General features: G+C 39.0%; 1 protein-coding gene and 4 non-coding genes across 5 annotated transcripts; 1 reads left to right on the top strand and 4 right to left on the bottom strand.

Moving 5' to 3' along the window:
• Nucleotides 1-1,006: 1,006 nt before the first annotated feature.
• On the bottom strand, nucleotides 1,007-1,080 carry trnai-aau (transfer RNA isoleucine (anticodon AAU)). Its single transcript has one exon. It is a non-coding gene; the product is annotated as a tRNA-Ile (tRNA).
• A 353-nt stretch (nucleotides 1,081-1,433) lies between these two features.
• Nucleotides 1,434-1,507, bottom strand: trnai-aau (transfer RNA isoleucine (anticodon AAU)). Its single transcript has one exon. It is a non-coding gene; the product is annotated as a tRNA-Ile (tRNA).
• Nucleotides 1,508-2,053: 546 nt separating this feature from the next.
• On the bottom strand, nucleotides 2,054-2,126 carry trnar-ucg (transfer RNA arginine (anticodon UCG)). Its single transcript has one exon. It is a non-coding gene; the product is annotated as a tRNA-Arg (tRNA).
• Nucleotides 2,127-3,138: 1,012 nt separating this feature from the next.
• On the bottom strand, nucleotides 3,139-3,212 carry trnai-aau (transfer RNA isoleucine (anticodon AAU)). The gene has a single exon. It is a non-coding gene; the product is annotated as a tRNA-Ile (tRNA).
• A 5,350-nt stretch (nucleotides 3,213-8,562) lies between these two features.
• Nucleotides 8,563-20,040, top strand: LOC138630649 (homeobox protein MOX-2-like). The gene is made up of 3 exons (XM_069715128.1): nucleotides 8,563-9,233; nucleotides 14,260-14,432; nucleotides 19,590-20,040. Exons 1-3 carry the CDS (start codon nucleotides 8,750-8,752, stop codon nucleotides 19,800-19,802), a joined length of 870 nt encoding a protein of 289 aa, XP_069571229.1. The 5' UTR covers nucleotides 8,563-8,749; the 3' UTR covers nucleotides 19,803-20,040.
• Nucleotides 20,041-20,518: the final 478 nt, after the last annotated feature.

Raw genomic sequence — 20,518 nt, 5'->3', positions numbered from 1 at the left:
TTTCGGGAGGTTAAAGACACGGGTTTGAGCCCCGCTCAGGTATCACACATGGTTCATGGTTTACCCGCCGAGGTAACACACATGGTTCATGGTTTACCTGCCGAGGTGACACACAAGGTTCATGGTTTACTGAGGGCGAGTCCCCTTAATAAGCCACACGGTTCACAGAGAGCGAATCCCTCTAAGGGTAAGCCACACAGGTTCAGGTTTGTACGTGCAGTCATACTAATACCAAACCAAAAGGTCAATTGCAATGCAAAACTCAAACAAAAAAAAAGTCCAAAAGTGACTTTTTTTTTTCATTGTGTACTGGTTAGAGCAGTTACCTCACATTGAGAAGTTACTTGAGGCAGTTCAGAAAAAGGTCATACTCCAAAAAGTGATACAAAAAAAAAATGTCATCCAAAATATCCGAAGTATGTTGTCCAAAGTATGTTTAAAAAAAAGTCGTACAATGTCGTCAGAAATATTCAAAAAAAAACTCATACTATAGCATGTCGTCAAAAAAGTGACCCAAAATGAATTTTTATGTTTAGTATATAGTAAAGACTATTGAGTATAGTGTATATAGTATATAGTATATGTAATACGTACTTTACTAGCACCACGCTCTGACCACCTGAGCTAACCAACTTGGTTTTTTTTAGATTTATGTCATTTTTATTCCAGAAGTAACCTGCACAAGATACCTAAAAATGGCACCATGATGTAAAACACCAAAATTGAGGTTTCATTCCAGAGTAGAACACTCTCAACTCCTAGAATGGAATGAGTACATCAACCTGGTAAGTAGGACAACCCTTCGCCATGCAAACCACAAAGGGACTTGAACTCTCAATCTTCTGATTCAAAGTCAGACACCTTTTCCATTTGGCCACGTGGTCACATGCTTCACAGCTGTGTTCTGACTGAGGCCCGTACAAATAATCAGCAGGTGTAGTCATCAAATATTTTACAAATATCAATCAAGTTTGTTGAGAAAAAACTGGTGTGGTTTGTTGGAGTCTGGCCAGTATGGGGATTGAAGCCATGACCTTGGCGTTATTAGCACCACACTCTGACCATCTGAGCTAACCGGCCTTGTTATGACTAGTTTTTACGCCATTTTTATTCCAGAAGTACCCTGAGCAAGATACCTAAAAATGGCACCATGATGTGGAACACCAAAGTTGAGGTTTCATTCCTGAGTAGAACGCATTCAACTCCTGGAATGGAATGAGTACATCAGCCTGGTAAGTAGGACAACCCTTCGCCATACAAATCACGAAGGGACTCAAAATCTCAATCTTCTGATTCGAAGTCAGACAGGTGTCATGCTTTACAGTTATGTTCTGACCAAGGCCCGTACAAATAATCAGCAGGTGGAGTCATCAAATACGTTAAAAATATCAATCATTATTGTTGAGAAAAAAGTGGCTTGATTTGTTGGAGTCTGGCCAGTATGGGAATTGAACCCATTACCTTGGCTTTATTAGCACCACACTCTGACCATCTGAGCTAACCGGCCTTGTTTTCTTTGGTTTTTACGCCATTTTTATTCTAGAAGTATCTTGTGCAACATACCTAAAAATGGGAACCTTGATGTAGAACACCAAATTTGAGGATTCATTCCTGAGTAGAACACACTCCACTCTTGGAATCGAATGAGTACTCCAACCTGGTAAGTAAGACAAACGTTCTCCATATCAACCACGAAGGGGCTCGACCCCTCAATCTTCTGATTCGAAGTCAGACCCCTTGTCCGTATGGCCATGTGGTCACATGCTTTACAGTTGTGTTCTGAGCAAGGCCTGTTCAAATAATCAGCAGGTGTAGTCATCAAATATTTTAAAAATATCAATCATGATTGTTGAGAAAAAGCTGGCATGGTTTGTTGGAATCTGGACAGTATGGGGATTGAAGCCATTATCTTGGCTTTATTAGCACCACACTCCCACCATCTGAGCTAACTGGCCTTGTTAAATTTGAGGATTCATTCCTGAGTAGAAAACACTCCACTCTTGGAATTGAATGAGTACTTCAACCTGGTAAGTAAGACAAACCTTCTCCATATCAACCACGAAGGGACTCGAACCCTCAATCTTCTGATTCGAAGTCAGACGCCTTTTCCATTTGGCCACGTGGTCACATGCTTCACAGTTGTGTTCTGACCAAGGCCTGTACAAATAATCAGCAGGTGTAGTCATCAAATATTTTACAAATATCAATCATGATTTTTGAGTAAAAACTGGCATGGTTTGTTGGAATCTGGACAGCATGGGGATTGAACCCATGACCTTGGCATTATTAGCAACACTCTATGACCATCTGAGCTAACCAAACTTGCTTTTTTTGTTGTTGTTTTTACGCCATTTTTATTCCAGAAGTAGCCTGTGCAAGACACTGAAAAAATGGGAAACTTGATGTTGAACACAAAAATTTAGATTTCATTCCTGAATAGAACACAATCAACTCTTGGAATCAAATGAATACTCCAACCCGGTAAGTAAGACAGCCCTTCACCATATCGACCACGGAGAGGCTCAAACCCTCAATATTCTGATTCGAAGTCAGACCCCTTGTCCGTTAGGCCACGTGGTCACATGCTATATGGGTGTGCCCCGTTCAAATAATCAGCAGGTGTAGTCATAAAATACAGTAAAAATATCAATCAGGATTGTTTAGAAAAAAATGATGGTGTTTCTTGGTATCTGGTCAGTATGGGGATTGAACCCATGACCATGGCTTTGTTAGCACCATGCTTGGACCATCTGAGCTAACCGGCTTTTGCATGTGAGGTTTCTATAACATTTTTATTCCAGAAGTAGCCTGCGTCTGAAACCTAAAATTGGGGAGGGTTTAATCAAAGGAAGTTCCAGTTTTTTTTCAGCACACCATCACCTTGGATTTGGACCAGCAAAGCATCAAGTGCTCTTAATACCCTGTAATACCCTGTATGTTATGACAACCCTGAAGGTACTTCAACCCTTAATCTTCTGATTCAGAGTCAGACACCTTATCCATTAGGCCACATGGTTATATGCTTTTCTTGCATGTTGTGACAAAGGCCTGTACAAATAATTGCAGGTGCAGTCATCAAATACATAAAAAATATCAATCAAGATTGTTGAAAAAAAACTGGTGTGGTTCGTTGGAATCTGGCCGGTATGGGGATTGACCCCATGACCTTGGCATTATTAGCACCATGCTCTAAACATCTGAGCTAACCAGCCTTTTTTTTTTTTGTCTTCTTACACCATTTTTTTTCCAGAAGTAGCCTGTGCAAGATACCTAAAAATGGGAACCTTGATGCAGAACACCATAATTAAGGCCCAAGCACCGAAGGTGCAAAAGCCCTATTGTTGTTCGTAAATTAGGTCCGAGCACCGATGGTGCGAAAGCCATATTGTTATCCAAGCAATTATTATGATTCTCTGTAAACAACTGCATTTTTGGAGGCTTTATCATATTCAAAAACTCATGAAAGTTGGTACACCCGTCTCTCTCGGCACATCTCAACCTACAAAAAAGTTACACTGCACCATTCAACTCAACTTGAAGTACACCATTTATTGACCAAAAACAATAATTAATTGATTAATTACCATGAACACGACTCAATCCTACAGAGGCTTGTTGGTTTCATAAATAATCACAAGAGCACCAAGTGTGGATTAAAACAGAAGGACACCTGTGTGCTTATAACTACTGTCCTGATTCATTTAGAACTTTATATTTGGAAATGTGTCATATTTAAAAATCATGTATACAGATTTAAAGGAACTAAAGGTGATTGGGTACTGAGAGAAACAGGGCTTTTGACAATAAACCAAAAAGTAATCAACACATTCATCAGTTAGTAGTGATAGTCAGTAGCAGTCTGACAGAGATTTCATCCAATCATCATCGTCTCAGATTCAGTGGAGTTATCTGGATGTAAATGACTAACTAGTTCTGACCCAGCCTGGTGCGACCCCGACCCAATTTCACTCTGTGAATACATTGAGCTACTAGCAGTCAGTAATCGGACGTATTACTGAGGAGAGTGAGGCGCTGAGGGACATGCTTCGCCACCACTGACTGGGACGTGTTATGTCGGCCTCACGGGGACGTTATCGTGTTGGAGAACACCGTGCCCACCAAGAAGGTGCAGTGTTTCTCCAACAACAAGCCCTGGGTGACCCCGGAGCTGAAAGCCCTGCTGAATGAGAAGAAGAGGGTCTTCAGATCTGGGGTCAATAAAGTAAAATCTAAATCTCAAAGTTGTCTCCCAGCATGCAGTTAGGCAGGACTAACAGGTCAGAGGGAACACATACAGTATATTAACACACCAATCATGAGGCATTGTGCAGTATCAGTACAGCTGACTTTGAGAGGAACAGGAAGCAACGTTAATCAAGCCTTCAAACTTCTGGTTATAAGGTTCTATTTTTATCATATGGATGTGTTCCATTTATAAATGTATATATTGAAAAATGTATAAATGGAACACATGGTATCGCACAGTGGCGACATCCAGACCAGTGTTACACAAAGTACAGCAGCAGATGGCAGTGTGTCCTTTCAGTCACCAATTGTCCAGGTTAATGAAGGTTTCTTGTGTTTTTGTTTTTTTCTAATTGTACAACTTCAAATCAAGCAACATCAGACATCAGTGGCACAGTTTTATCACAGTTGTAGTGTTATTTTCAATGGTTAACATATTTGTAAAATTACTAAGAGAAACATTGTACTGTCTGTCATTGTTTCACCATTCAAGATATTAGAGTTGAGCTGCATTTTGTTAAAACTGTCTAAATCAATAATATTTGAGTAATTTTAAGAGATACATTCAGCAAGCAAGCAATTAGTTTTGAATTGCTCTGAGATCAGGTTTTATATGTGTCCAGGTGTTGTTAGATTGAAAACTCACAGAAGTCCAACTGGAAAAAAAAGGAATACAATTTGATGTCATGTTCACTTTTCGGATATTTTGCTAATAATTCAACATGAGGTAAAAGAGATGTCCTGAGTTTTAGGAGACGCAAGACATCTTTCTCTTCCAATAATTCTTTATATCTTGTGTTATCTTCAACATGGCTAAACACTTTTTCTCACATTTACATAATTGATTGATTTTTATTTTTTTCCCTGTTAATCATACAAATAACAACAAAAATATCATATCTATATTTTCTCATTACAGATGTTTTTGAATTTAAAAACAATAAAAAGCAAGCCAAAATGTTTTTTTCTACCTTGTTCATAGGGAAAACCTGAGACGTATTTACGTTTTTACTTAGTTTCAAATTCAGTGTACATTCACTGCTGTTATGAGTATTTCAAAGTTAGTTAAATAAATATCTGAGGAAAATCTGCGGTGATAGAACTAAATCGTTTGTAATGGTGTAAGAATTTAGTAGGAGTCATTTCATGAAAGAAATTGGTCCTCATTCACCAACCGTTCTTAAGAAGACATTTTTACTTAAACCCCACTTACCAGTTTTTACAAAGATTCTGGTTTTCACCAATGTTTTCTTATTTGTTTTTGTTTTTTAAAGTAAGAACAAGGTGGTGAACAGGATGTGGGTGCAGGTGAACAGGATGTGGGTGGAAGTGAACAGGATGTGGGTGGAAGTCAACAGGATGTGGGTGCAGGTCAACAGGATGTGGGTGGAAGTGAACAGGATGTGGGTGCAGGTCAACAGGATGTGGGTGGAAGTGAACAGGATGTGGGTGCAGGTGAACAGGATGTGGGTGGAAGTGAACAGGATGTGGGTGCAGGTCAACAGGATGTGGGTGCAGGTGAACAGGATGTGGGTGGAGGTGAACAGCATGTGGGTGGAGGTGAACAGGATGTGGGTGGAAGTGAACAGGATGTGGGTGCAGTTGAACAGGATGTGGGTGCAGGTGAACAGGATGTGGGTGCAGGTCAACAGGATGTGGGTGCAGTTGAACAGGATGTGGGTGCAGGTCAACAGGATGTGGGTGCAGGTCAACAGGATGTGGGTGCAGGTCAACAGCATGTGGGTGGTGAACAGGATGTGTGATGGAAAAATAATGAACTCATCATACTTGTCAAATATTGGTCTATCTGTTGCACAACATGTTCCTATTGTCTCAGGAAAGATGTACCCATTTATCTGTGCACAACATGGTTCTATAGTCTCAGGTACAACGTCTCTACCTTTATCTTGTGATCTACGACCTCACTCAGCACTATCTACAAAATCAGATATACAGAGGAAGTGGGGATGACTGTCAACTATTTGTCACACTGTATATAAGCTGAACTACGGAGGAGAGACTTCGAGCAATGCTGGACATCTTTCTTTGAGGGTACATGTATTTGCTCCTTCTTGCAAGAATAAATGTCCGATATGTTTGATTTTGAATCCAGCCTCTGAGTAATTTTTTCTAACAATGTGGGTGGAGGTGAACAGGATGTGGGCACAGGTCAACAGGATTTAGGTGCAGGTCAACAGGATGTGGGTGCAGGTGAACATATGTGGGTGGAAGTGAACAGGATGTGGGTGGAGGTGAACAGGATGTGGGTGGAAGTGAACAGGATGTGGGTGCAGGTCAACAGGATGTGGGTGGAGGTGAACATGATGTGGGTGCAGGTCAACAGGATGTGGGTGGAGGTGAACAGAATGTGGGTGCAGGTCAACAGGATGTGGGTGGAGGTGAACAGAATGTGGGTGCAGGTCAACAGGATGTGGGTGCAGGTGAACAGAATGTGGGTGCAGGTCAACAGGATGTGGGTGGAGGTGAACAGAATGTGGGTGCAGGTCAACAGGATGTGGGTGGAGGTGAACAGAATGTGGGTGCAGGTCAACAGGATGTGGGTGCAGGTCTGGAGGTGCTGCAGGAGGGTTCAGTTTGCGAGCTGTTGGTTTTTTACATAATTGGTTTTGCGCTGTTCTCCTGATACAGCGTTTACTGAACGAGAAATCTCATTTCTCCATCTCTCTTGGAGTCCGGTGTTCTGTCTTTCGGCATTATTAAAATTTCAACTTTTCTGTTCTCCCTCGCTGTCTGTGACTGTGTGCACACGGCACTGCAGTCTCATGTCCTTTTATGGGCATTAGCAGGGCGTTTCCTTCTGTTAAGTAGGAACAACTGGCATGTGTATTCAACTCATGAGGACTGTGGGATTCATCAATATAAGAACACGTGAACAAATCCGGGGTTTAGGAACACATCGTGAATCTGACGTAGACTTAAGAAGATGTTGGTGAATTTGGCCCAAAGTCCCTAAAGCTTGAAAAACATTAAGCTCCACATATAATGCAAAATTAGGTCATATATTTGCTATTCCTTGTTTTGTTTCATTACACATGACAACTTTATCCAATTTGCACTTTGTATATTTTTCCAAACACAAGCAGACAGAAATGGTCTACAATTATTAGTTTTACTTTTGTGCTTCCATTGATCCAGGTATGCAGGCCATTATTATGATGGTAACAAGTGTGTCTGAATCATGGAAAAAAAAATGTTGGTTCACCGAGAAAAACTTTTGTGCTCTCTAGATTATGTAGTTTCTACCAGTATTTTGCTGAGACAATCTATTTTCTGTTTTCTCTGACCCATTATTTGTTATTTTCCCTCTGTACCTTTCTTTAGGTATCTGTGGCACCAGAGCAACATGTTTCTGTTCTGTAGTTACTGATTCTACCAATCTGCACTTTGTTATTGTTTGTTGTCTGTCTATGCTGTTCTTTTCTCTCTTTGCCAAAGCAGAGTTGTTCTGTAAATAGTTCTCTTACTCTTCTAATCACTAACATTGCTCTGAAGCTCAATTCTGGGGCTGTTCTGTAAATAATTTTCTAATAAATAATAAATTTAGCCATTTCTGATCACCCCATATCAGTCCCGGGCTTAAATTAACGACCTCCGGGTACTTCCCACCCACACACATCCCGTCTAAACACCACCAACTTCCGGTTTAAGCCCCACCCCGTCCTCATACGGATACGTGTACAGATCATTTAGTTGCTTTAACAGATACAGATACAGATACAGATCATGCTGTACTCATTCGTCCCTACTGAAAACTTAAAGCACAGCCGTGATTAGCTGGTACTGGAGTTGGACGTCACAAGGCCTTTGCATCTTCCATAGTCACTGTACTCACAATACTTCACCAAATACTCTAATATCATTGTAAGTATTATTCCACTTTCAACTTAATTCACTGCTCATTAGCTCACAGCTCTCTGGCTCTGCATCTAAAAACCTACAGTTGATGCAACACGGTTCCTTAAACTTTCAGCTGGGTCAAACAGCTCAAACCCAAAATAAACTGCCCACTTTTCCTGAAGCAGTGCTATTGGAATGGTTCAGATTTATTGTGCACTGCATTTTAGAGGATAATCACATGCATGTGGTCAGTAGCACTGAGCCAGTGATCCAGCCTTACCTCTCAGGTTTCACACTATATATAACATCCCCCCTCTTCCTCCTCCTCCTCCTCCTCCCTCCCTCCTTTTCCAACACAACTTCCTTGGAAGCTGCTCTCCTTCCACACTGGCCCTGGCGTTCTCCACTGACATCTGAGATCCTCCCCCAGCTTCAGAGTTTATCCACCATCCTACTCATTTGCCAGTGGAAACCCTCTCTGCCTTCCTTCAGCTGACTTCCTTTGGAAATTAGGGGGGTCTGGAGGTCTGAACTGAGAGGCTGCACAGGAGAGTGGGACCCTGACTCCTTTTCTCTTCTTTCTTGTTGTTTGGAGAGTTTTCTGTTGACTCTGCAGGGAGCAGGGGTTTGGAGGACTCTCAGCACAATGGATCACTCTGTGTTTGGTTGTCTTCGTAGCCCTCACACCTCAGCTCGGAGCCTTCGCCCTGTCATTCCTCAGTCACCACTCACCCTTCACGGTCTGAGTAACCACATCTCTTACCTGGATCTACCCAGCTCCTCAACTTCCTGCAACCACAGAGGAGGAGAAAACACTCGGGTGTTTGGTGGTGCAGCCCACCGAGGCCACCTGCCTCCTCAGCAGCACCCCCTCCAATCTCAGCGCCCGTCCGCTTGGCTAGTTCCCCCGCAGACGCCCTCGCCTAACCCTCAGCACGATGTCGGCCTACTCCCACTTGAGGCCACAGCCCCAGAACTGTACTTGGGGGTCTCAAATCTGTGTGGCAGTAATCCCGCTTCAGGCAGTAGTGATCCCACGGAGGCCTCATGTGCTGCTGGGGAGTACAACCAACAACTGTCTTCAGAGGACACCGCCAGAAAGTGCAGTAAGGGCAGGAGTGATAACGCAGGTAAGATGAGGACATCCATAATCCTTTTCTGCATGTTTCAAACAATATCCAAAGAAACAATGTTTTTTTAGACAGTTTATAGCTCGAGTTTTTCTGCCCTGAAAAGACACTTATCTTTCCCAAAGGCTGCTCGGATGAAATTCAGTTCCTGATTTTACAGCCTTTGTACAGTACGTAAAACTGCTCCAAATAAATTGAAATATTGCTTTAGTTAAATATGCTGAACTAAAGAATGTTTTTATAACATTAAGAATAGTTTTTTAAAAAGAAGAACATTTAGATTTGAAACATGAAACCTTAATGTTGTTTGACTTTGAATCTTTAATGAACTTGCTTCAGTTTAGATGCATTTTTCTCTAAAGTTATCTAAGTTCTAAATCTAAAAATACATCCTAAAGACACTTTTTTTTAGCAGTCCAATTATTTACTGTATAGTAAAAATATACATGTTTAGTTGATAAACCTTTTGAAGCATGCTAAGATTTGCATCAATTGAACAATAATCTTTTATATTGTATTTCAGACTTAACATATATAACAGATTCTCAATCATGCAAGTTAATGCAGACAACCACATAATGCAATACATAACTTTTAGCAACTGACAAAAGAAGACGAGCATTTGGTTCATGATTCCATGTAAACGTGCAGATGTGGTCACACCCTTCTAAATGACAATTTTCTATGTCCACAAATGTAGTTAAAGACCTAAACATTTGTTTTTTGTTTCAGATAATCTTCAAAGTTAGTTCGACATTTTGAAACTAAATCACCAAATACAGTCTTAGCTTGAATTGTAAAAAGTCTGAGGTCAAGCTTTACCCCCTCTGAAGTAAATGTTGGTAAAAAAAAAAAAAAAAAAAAAAAAACATTTACAAAGAAAAGAGAAGATGTTTATAAATATGTTATTACATTTGATTTCCTGTTCATTTTCTTTCCCAGCATAAAGGGCTAAATGCAATACCAAGCATAAAATTGTCATGGTGGCTATACAATCATGTATTCATTTTTCATTTGACAGGTAGTATCGAAGATATAATAAAATGTATAATGTATTTTAATAGAGAGTTTTGTAGTTTTTAAACTGCTCAGTTAAAACACAAATTACAATTCCAAGATATCTGAGGATCTTAAGATCACACAATCGAAGCCACAGAAAAACTAATAAATGTACCTTGTTCTGAGACTGTTCTTCTAAAATGCTGGAATAAGGTTTGTAAATATCCATGCCCTCCATGGACAGGACACAAAAGAGTACATCATCTTCAGGATATGTCCACAGGATTCAAAAGCAGGCACCAGATCTGCACCATTTAGCCCCAGTGATGTGCAGCTCGGAGTGAAAGCCAAGCTGAGAACTTTCCGACTTCGACCTCCGAGCCAGGAAAGAGGGACCTTTGACTGACAGATTGAACACTTGAAGGGATACGAAGGAGCTGCCAGTGGTCTAACCAAAATCCAATTTCCTAACTCTAACTTCATTGGCACTTACCGAAGCTGCAACTCTTTTATACATTTTCTTCACTTTATGTTTATTAGAAATAATCTGGTGATGATGAAATAGACCCACAGCCCTGCAAAGAGCAGTTTTTGTGGAATTACCTTACGATGTAGCAACTCTGCTGATTAAAACTGTAAGAGGAAGTGGAAACAAAAATTTGAGGACTAAAAAAATGAATAAATTATATAATAATTAAAATATTATGACAACATAATTATATGACACAAAACTCCAATGTCCAATGTCTTTTTATACAATTATATCTGATTTATTTTATACTATTCTGTAGGCCCACATGCTGGCACAGATCACACCTTTTTCCTGGCACATGGAACAGCACATCCCACATTTACAGTTAATGACATTTCAGCAGGATTTATGCACCACAGACTGGAGAACAGTGTAGAAATGATTATGGAATGTTTTCTCACTGTTAAACTTTACTCTCCAAACGCTCCATTAATTTTCCAAATTCACTTTCCAGAAATTAATTTAAGAAATACTTGAAATGGGTTTTAATAACAGACAATGGAAGTAGGGGAAATGTATTTTCATCCTGAAAGCATGAAAGTTCACAGAAAAACAATGTTTATAGGAAATAAGTATTGTCAAGTTAGAATAAAAGATGCCTTTGAAAGGAGCAGTGTGTAGGATTGAGTGGTATCTAGTGGTGACTGATTCATCTGGGGCCGTTTTTTGTGTCTTTTTTATGCAAGCATAAAAGGCAGTTTTCAGAGCAAATTTCTAGCACTGCAATCAAAAATCTAATTTGTCAATAAAAAATATATGAACTGAAAATGAAATGATTTGGTTTGTTTTCCTTTTTTTCAATCGGATCTCCTACCTTGTTAAGATATCTTCACTCAGTTTACCGCTGTCAGTGAGAATACAGCCTCCCCCCCCCCCCACACACACACACAGACAAACACACATTATTACAAAGTAAAGTTTATTATTATTTAGTTTTTTATATGACTAGCCTGACAATTGTTCTCACTACAGCGCAACAAAAACAATAAATATAGCAACTTTTATTTTAAAAAATTGTTCTGTAAATAGTTTTCTTACTCTCGTGATCAAAAACGTTGCTCTGCAGCTCTATTCTGGGGATGTTCTGTAAATAGTTTCTAATAAAAAATAAATCTAGCCATTACTGATCAACCCATATCAATCTCAGGCGTAAATGAACAACCTCCGGTTACTTCCCACCTATTTCCGGTCGAATCACTACTATCAGAGTATGCATATGGATAATTTAGCTGGTTTAACAGATACAGATACCGATAAAGCTGTAGTCACTCATCCCTAGGAGTTTCTATTAGTGGGTTTGACTTGGATCCACAGCCTGGAGTGAAGTGTGAGTCCAGCCATGCTGCGGATCCAAGTCTAACCCACCAATAGAAACTCCTGTGTCATATGAGTGTAGGTCAAAACCAACAAAGCTGTCAGGGAGAATTTCAAAATATGATATCAAAATAATCATTTACAAACTTGACTTTTGATTGCAAACAGACCAAACACAAAATAGTGCGACACTGTGCTGTATTCTATAGGGTGGGTCAATAAAATGTTATCCCACAAGTCTGCTAGTGCTCTGCCAAGGAAGACATGCACGATCAGCAGCAGAGCGTCTAACACCATTGTTAGCAGGTTCAGGTTAAACAATGAGATACTCTGAAGTTTGGGGTCCAGTAATAAATTACCCAGTTAATTAATTTTGGGGTTTTATTGGACTTTTATTTTACTTACAGTACCATAAAAGGTCATTGTCCAGATGTTCACTTCATGTCTGTGTCTCAGCTCTGCTGGGTGTGTGTGTGTGTGTGTGTGTGTGTGTGTGTGTGTGTGTGTGTGTGTGTGTGTGTGTGTGTGTGTGTGTGTGTGTGTGTGTGTGTGTGTGTGTGTGTGTGTGTGTGTGTGTGTGTGTGTGTGTGTGTGTGTGCGTTTAGAGGCTGAGCCCAGCATAAAACACACAGATGGGAGGAAAGAAAGTAACACTGCCAATTGAATCAGAAGATAGTGCACAGAAACACTGTAGAAAACATAACATTTTGTTTTTCTTTTAGGAGGAAACATTGCTCTATGATGCGGATGCCGTCACTACACTGTAAAATGCAAGCTGAAGTTTACAGTTTGTGGGATGGGTCGAGTTTAGGTGGTCACTTTTTTGTTCTACAACCCTGTTTCTGAAAAAGTTTGGATTGTGTGAAATGTCAACAAAAACCAAATGCAATGATTTGCAAATTTCATAAACCTACATTTAATTGAAAAGAGACCAAAGCTAACATATCAAGTGTTGAAACAAAGACATGTTATTGTTTTATTGTTTATCTTAGGTCTATTAACAATTAAATACAGGTTTATATGATTTGCAAATCACTGCATTCTGTTTTTATTGACATTTTACACAGCGTCCCAACTTTTTCAGAAATGGAGTTGTACTTTAAAACATCCCCACATATGAGTATTTTCTTAGAGTGCTATTTGCAGCTAATATATATAGATATATTATTGGTTTGTTTGTTTTTTTAAGATTTTTTTTTTTTATCTATTTGCATGTGGTTTGTCAAATTACAGTGTGTTGAACTCTTGGAGCCACTGAAACTAAGAAAACTCCCACCTTTGAATATCCTTTTATTCTTGTCATTGCTATTAAATACTGTATTAAGCCGAAATTAGTGTAGCAGAACTGTCTGTTGTGGCTCTGGCTCTTTAGGATTGCCTTCTGGGCAGCAACATCACGGCTAAAAAGTCAAACAGGAAAAGACCCATGAGCACCCAAACGATCAGGCTGGTGGTAACTATGCAACCCGGTATCACAGCATAGTGTGCAGTAGACACGCCCTTCCACTGAAGCACAACGTGGTATTGTTACGTATAGACAGTGCCAGCTGTAACTACCACACACTTTGCTTTAGTGGAAAGGAAAATTATAGGTAAACAAAGCCATGTGTAAACCGATGTGGTCATGGTTGGGGAAAAAAACATTGTTAGGGTTATGAACAAAAAAAACAAAAACAAAAAAAACATCACCTCCTGGAGTAGAACCTCATCGTCCTGCACGCTAAGTCCATGGTTAACACCATGTTTTACTGACTAACAATTAGGCAGCTTTATGCACAGTTTTTTTGCAGAGATTAAGGAGCACTCTCGTGGGTAAAGTGGTTTCAATGTTCTGGCTTCACTGCTAGCTTGTCTGACCTGTTTGTATTTTTCATACAGTGGTTTACCAGAGCTCGGGAGTTCTGAATGTCTGCAGTCTTATCATAACCAGTCAAAATGATGTTGAAAAAACGGATCCAGGTTGTAACAGACATGGATTTTACCACGTGTTTCCTCTGAAAATGCTCTATACCTTTTGAAGGCATTCATTTTATTTTTGTTTCAGGTGGGACCCTGCAGTATTTTAAATCTCCACCCCACCCCCACTCATTGTTTTTTTCTAACTTACTTTTTTTTGTTCTTCCTCTGCATCTCTTTTGGACACACAGTTGTGGCTGGAAAATGTTCTGTTTTTCATTTCAGAGCCCCAAGAAGAGAACTATAAGTCAGATATGAGCAGCAAGCCCAGGAAGGAGCGCACAGCCTTCACCAAAGAACAGATCCAGGAACTGGAATCTGAGTTTGCACACCACAACTATTTGACCAGACTGAGACGTTACGAAATAGCTGTCAACCTCGACCTCACGGAACGACAAGTATGGTACTCGTAAATGACTGTGAACCTTTGGGTGGGCATGTGAGGAGGAAACACCATAAATAGCTACCAAAATTGTGCCAGCTAACATGCTTCAAGTCATGAAATACAAATAAGTTACAGGGGCTACTTTTTTGTTGAAAACCTGACTATTATAACTGCGTCAAAATCAACAGGTCTCCCTAACAAACATGACTCTATAGTTTGACACCACCAATTTTAAGATAGATTTTCAATCACAGATCCAAAAGAGGGCAGATCTTAGAGAGGTAATAAATTACTGTGATATTGCTGGCATTCTTATTAAAAATGCGTTAAGATGCTGCTAAGCAGTGGTGTGAAGTTCTATTGGTCCAATATAAAGTGCCAACTTCTGTTTTAAAGTGGCTTCAACCTGCTCCTTTCTATTACTTCTATAAAGGCAAATGGACAATTTTTTTTTATTAAAGTAACGAAAAGTAACATCTGTCCATTAAACATTAAAATAAGTACATCAATATTAAATGCAGTTGTATGATATTGCCTTTGAGTGCCTGATCCACTAAAGCCTCTTTGGCCAGCTACTTTTCTAAACACATTAGGGATCACCTTCTCAGAGCAGTTCTTCATTTTAAAAAAAATTGCTGTCGCACTCAGGATTAGATGAAATGATCACTATCAGCATCATTTGTGTGGAGAAACACACTGAGATCTGTTAAGTGCAGCACAAAAACAGGAAGTAGAAAGAAACTCCATCAAAAGCTATAAAGAATTAATGCTGCAAAATCTGAAAGCAGTGTTTTTGCATATTGTATTTTATCTGGAGAAATAGAAATGTTCATAAAAACCAAACCCAGGATACTTAAGGTTGTATTGCTGACTAGTTTGCATCCTAAAACTTTCAAGATACTCCTTGTCTAGTATTTTTTTTCCAGACTTTGGGCCCTGTTTTCATTACTTCTTTATGTCTAATTTATTGAAATTAATTTTATATTAACCACAGTTGCAATTTAGAGACTATAGAAACTACAATATTGAAAATGTGTGAAAACATGTTATTTAATTATTACATTATTACAAATTAATAACTAAATGGAACCGTATTTAATCATGAAAAACATATTCCGTCTACTTTAAATAAAACAGACTGAAGGCTGCGGAAAACTGAATTCATGGGGAGGAATAGTTTGTCTTAGCTCGTCTCCAGTCATAGAACTATTGAATTAGTGGACACAATACTGCAATTGAGAGCTGCAGTCCACCTCAAATGACAGAAAACACAATCAGAATTTTTTTTTTAAATATTAATTAATTTCATTTTATTTGTTATATTTTGAAGAAAGTTACAGTGTCATCATTGCTCTGCACTGGACTAATGTTTTTGTCTGCTGTCAGACCGTAAGCAACATTCATTTCAATTTCCAGATACATAATCTTTTATTCATTAGTTTGCCTATTAAACATGTTAACATTTTATAAATTTTAATAAGTTTATATTTAATTTTAATAAAGACTACCACTTCTGCTGAGTGTTAAAAAAAAAGACTTTGGTATGACAGTTCAAGTTTTGGGGAAATTTTATTTATTTACCACAATCAGTTGATGTCTACTCTGATTAGCCACATATCATTTTCTGTTCCTTTACTATGTCAGTTACAGGTCACTGTAAACTGACCTGAGATCTGTTGATGTTGTTACAGTTTTATGGTGACACACAGGAATCAGGATAGTTATAAATAGCTGAATGCCTTTTTAAAACAGCAGCAGTATGGGTTTTTGGAAGCTGTTTATGAAAAAAACGAGCTACACATTGAACTGTTTACCCTCTAAATTTAAATCCCAGTGCATGAATGGTCGGCCATTATTCAGTACCTAAAATAAATTCTACATGATAAGACCTCTGGTAGTGCTATTTACCTCTGGGATGGACAGGAAGGGGGGCTAAAAGGTGTGGGTGTGTGGGTGTGTGTGTGTGGGGGGGGTGTTTATGTCTGTTAACATATGAGTATAGAGTTGAAATGTAATATTATGAGTCAGGAGAGGGCTGGAGTGAACCCCATTGGTCCAGATTGGATATCCCCATTTTAGGCAGCAGCTTATTCATCACCATGAGCAAATACTAAATAAACTGTGGAGTCAGGGAAAGGAGGCAGGAGGGAGAACCACGAGGCCTCTGGGACTCATGCATCAGCACATAACTGCCTGCCTATGTGGAAATACAGTATGACGCTGTGGTGCCAACTGCAACACCACACCACACATTTGATCATTGGCTTGTAGCATTACACTGACACCCAAAAAATTAACCAGATGTCAGCGAGCAACACTTTTGGATTTACACTTTGTGCAGAAATAGAGGCTGTACATTGGTGCATTATTAGAAGAACAATATTGTTACTGTTTTTTTTCTGAAAGAGATTTGGTCAAATCCTTTGAAAAGATAAAACATAATAATAATAATACCCTGTAAACTAAGATGGGTTTGTTTTTTCTGTTTTTGGCCAAATCATAGTAGCAAAAAACTGCCCAAAAATAAAAACAGCCACAGCAAAACCATCTATCGAAAACATTTGAAATGTTTTTCAGTACAATTTGTGTTGTCAATAGCTACAGATGATGAGCTAATTGAGCTTGCTCTTATATAGCTATTTTAATTTATTTTTTATTTTATTTTTTTAAACAGCCAATTTAACATATTAACACAGTCAGCAAAGTTACACAGAGGTGTACTGAAAAATAAATTCAGCCTTGAACTCATCAGCTTGGACATGACCGCCTGCAGCACGCTGTCATGCGCACCACGAATGACAGGCACAGAGACTGACAGTAAAAAGATAGACAGTGTTGGTCAAAACTTTATGGATATTTTCACAGTCCACCGCTTCACAGAGCTGTCTTGGATTTGTCCCTGTATCCCCAATGGTCAGTACATCCCTGACTTTATACAGTTACCTGTCTGTACAACCTAACATTACGTAACCATTCTTAGCATCAACAGCTGTCTACTCACCAGTAAAGAAAAAACGTTGCGGGGTTCGCTTATAAGCATGCTAACCTCAGTTGATGTCTCTGTAACACAATATATCAATGTCTTAGGAATAATGTCAACACAGCTACAGTGGTGCTTTAAATTTTGGGAACCTTTTAGAATTTTCTATATTTCTGCAAAAATATGTCCAAAAACATCAGCAGATTTTCATACAAGTCCCAAAAGTAGATCAAGAGAACCCAATTAAACAAATTATATAAATATTATACTTGATCATTTACTTATTGTGGAAAATGATCCAATGTTTCATAATATCTGTGAGTGGCAAAAGCATGTGAAATGTCCAGTATCAAGAGTGAACCCCTTGAATAACAATAACTGCAGCTGAAGATGTCTGGTAACTATTGATTAGTCTTCCACATTGGGATGAAGGAATTTTAGCCTATTCCTTTGAACATAACAGATGGTGGTGGGTTCCTCACAACCACCTCACCACCTGCTCCTTCCACAACACAACTGAAGTTATTGTCTTTGGGCCCAATGAACAACAACTCAAAGTCTGTACTGAGCTTAACAATCTGTCACCAATCAGTACCAATCAAGTTAAAACCCTTGGCATTATCATAGACTCAAACCTGAATTGCAATAGCCACATCAAATCGATGACGAGAATAGCTTTCTACCACCTTAAAAATATTGCCAGGATTAAAGATTTTATAATGAGACTGGATTTAGAGAAACTGGTACATGTTTTTGGAGGCTTGACTACTGCAATGGGCTCCTCACAGGTCTCTCTAAAGCAGTGATCAGACAAATCCATGTGATACAAACCACTGCTGCCAGGGTTATGACCAGGGCCACAAAATATGAGCATATAACTCCTGTACTCAGATGGCTGCATTGGCTTCCCGATTCTCTGAGAATACTCTTCAAGATTTTATTACTTGTCCATAAATCTCTAAGCGGCTTAAGTCCAAGAGATATATCTCTGATTTACTAGTCAAATAGAAACCCTCCAGACCCTTGAGGTCATATGGCTCTGGACTTCTAATTGTTCCCAGAGTTACTTCAAAACAAGTTGAAGCAGCTTTTAGCTTCCATGCTGCTAGAATGTGTAACAGGCTACCAGAAGACCCGAGACTTCAGACATCGCTGACCACTTTTAAATCTAAATTAAAAACATTTTTGTTAAATACTGCTTTTAGTTGAAAACTCTATGATCATTTAATTGTTTTATTGTTGCTACAGTGTTCTAGATTGCCTTTGTTGATTGTGCCTCTGTTTTTATCTATTGCGCCTGTTTTTATTAATTGCATTTGCCATTGATTATGGCTTTTCCTGCATTTTGTTCAACAATTTGTGTTGTCTGGGGGTATGAAAGGTGCTATATAAATACATTTGCCCTCCATGCCTTTTCCATTGATTCAAAGGTCCAGATTGTGACTTTTGTGCTGGGTTGTTGTCTTAGTGCATGGCCCTCTTTCTCTTAAGTTTCTGTTCATAGACAGATTTTCTGACATTTTCCTTTAGGAATTTACTGGTATAATTCAGAATTCATCATTCCATCAATGACGGCAAGCTGTCCTGGCCCAGATGTAGCAAAACGGGCCCAAACATGATTCTACCACTACCATGTTTCACAGATGAGATAAGGTTCCTCTGCTGGATTGCAGTGTTTTCCTTTCTTCAAATAAAATGCTTCACATTTAAAACAAAAGGTTCTATATTGGTCTCACATGTCCACCAAACCTTTTTTTAATAAGAAACAAATTATAAAAAGCAGCAGTCTCCCTCAGGAGTTTAACTCTGGTTACTCATTTCTTGCTGCAACAATAAAAACAGATTCATACACTTACAAACACAACTATAAATGTGGTTTTTTTTCTGATGCAACGCAATTCTAATGCAATACTAACCAGCCATATGTTCAATGAAAAAAATATTTATGGCTTCAGTCCTTCCTTACCTATTAGTGCCTCAAATCAGTCCCTTAGAGATTAATGATGGTTGGATTCAGGGTGAGGTTGACACTGTTGGTGTCCCTTAATACAAATATATTAGTCATATTCATCAAATCGGGTACTCATGCTACATTCAATGTCTACATGTGTCTACAGGCAGAAGTGTTCAGTTTTCCTTCTGATTTTCACTCAGTATAAAATAATGTCTTGCTGTTCTGTTTACTCTCAGGTGAAGGTGTGGTTCCAGAACAGGAGGATGAAGTGGAAGCGAGTAAAGGGAGGCCTGCAGGGGTCAAATCCACGTGAGAAAGAACTGATGAAAACCCAAAAGGAAACCTTACTACCAACAGTAGGAATGCAGCACTCAGCCAGCTCACCGATGTCAGTGACTGAGGAGGACAGCCAAGGCAGTGACCAGAGCTCAGAGCATCCTTATTCATAACCTTTGGTGCTCTTCTTTCGGAGGGCGTGGCAGAAATGTCGGAAACAGGTGGAAAAACTACATGAACACAGCTTGCTGTGAGCAAAACGTCCCACCAGACAATGAAATAACACTCAGAGAACATTCCAGAGATGCTTTGCACTGATGAAAAGGCTTAGATTTTGCACTATAAAGGATTTGCTTCCGACAAGTTCTCCTGTAATTTTTGAAAAAAAAAAGCATAAAAATATTTGTTGTGTATGAAATGAACTAAATTGAAGTTATTCATGTTTTTAAATTTCAATTTATTTATATATATATATATATATATATATATATATATATATATATATATATATATATATATATATATATATATATAGAGAGAGAGAGAGAGAGAGAGAGAGAGAGAGAGAGAGAGAGAGAGAGAGAAGAGTGAAAGTTTACATGCTTTGTACTTCCAATGCAAATATATCAGATAATCAAAGTCCCAAAAACCAAGGACTGCAGAACTACCTGCAAGATTGTCTGAGATCACCCAGATACATCCAAAGAATTTCTGCACAAACTATCAGAAACTATCAGTCTAAAGCAAGCTTGTCTTAGTGCCCATCCTCCTTACTGTGTGTTGACCTGACTGCAGTTCGTCGTCGGAACCAACTTGAGAGAGAAAATGCAAAACTTTGAAGGCATTCAGCACTTTGGAGGATAAATTCAGATTTGCACTGCACCGGGCA

The sequence above is a fragment of the Brachyistius frenatus genome, unplaced genomic scaffold (genome assembly GCF_029030835.1).
Source record: "Brachyistius frenatus isolate BFR_SWC_R1_liver_20210118 unplaced genomic scaffold, ASM2903083v1 Contig_138, whole genome shotgun sequence".
Classification (NCBI taxonomy): Eukaryota; Metazoa; Chordata; class Actinopteri; family Embiotocidae; genus Brachyistius; species Brachyistius frenatus.
This window is presented reverse-complemented; position numbering and strand designations above follow the sequence as displayed.

Coding starts and splice junctions, on each gene's coding strand:
- LOC138630649 (XM_069715128.1), top strand. CDS start 8,750: ATGGATCACTCTGTGTTTGGTTGTCTTCGTAGCCCTCACACCTCAGCT. Junction 9,234..14,259: donor GGGCAGGAGTGATAACGCAG/GTAAGATGAGGA, acceptor TTTTCATTTCAG/AGCCCCAAGAAGAGAACTAT. Junction 14,433..19,589: donor TCGACCTCACGGAACGACAA/GTATGGTACTCG, acceptor GTTTACTCTCAG/GTGAAGGTGTGGTTCCAGAA.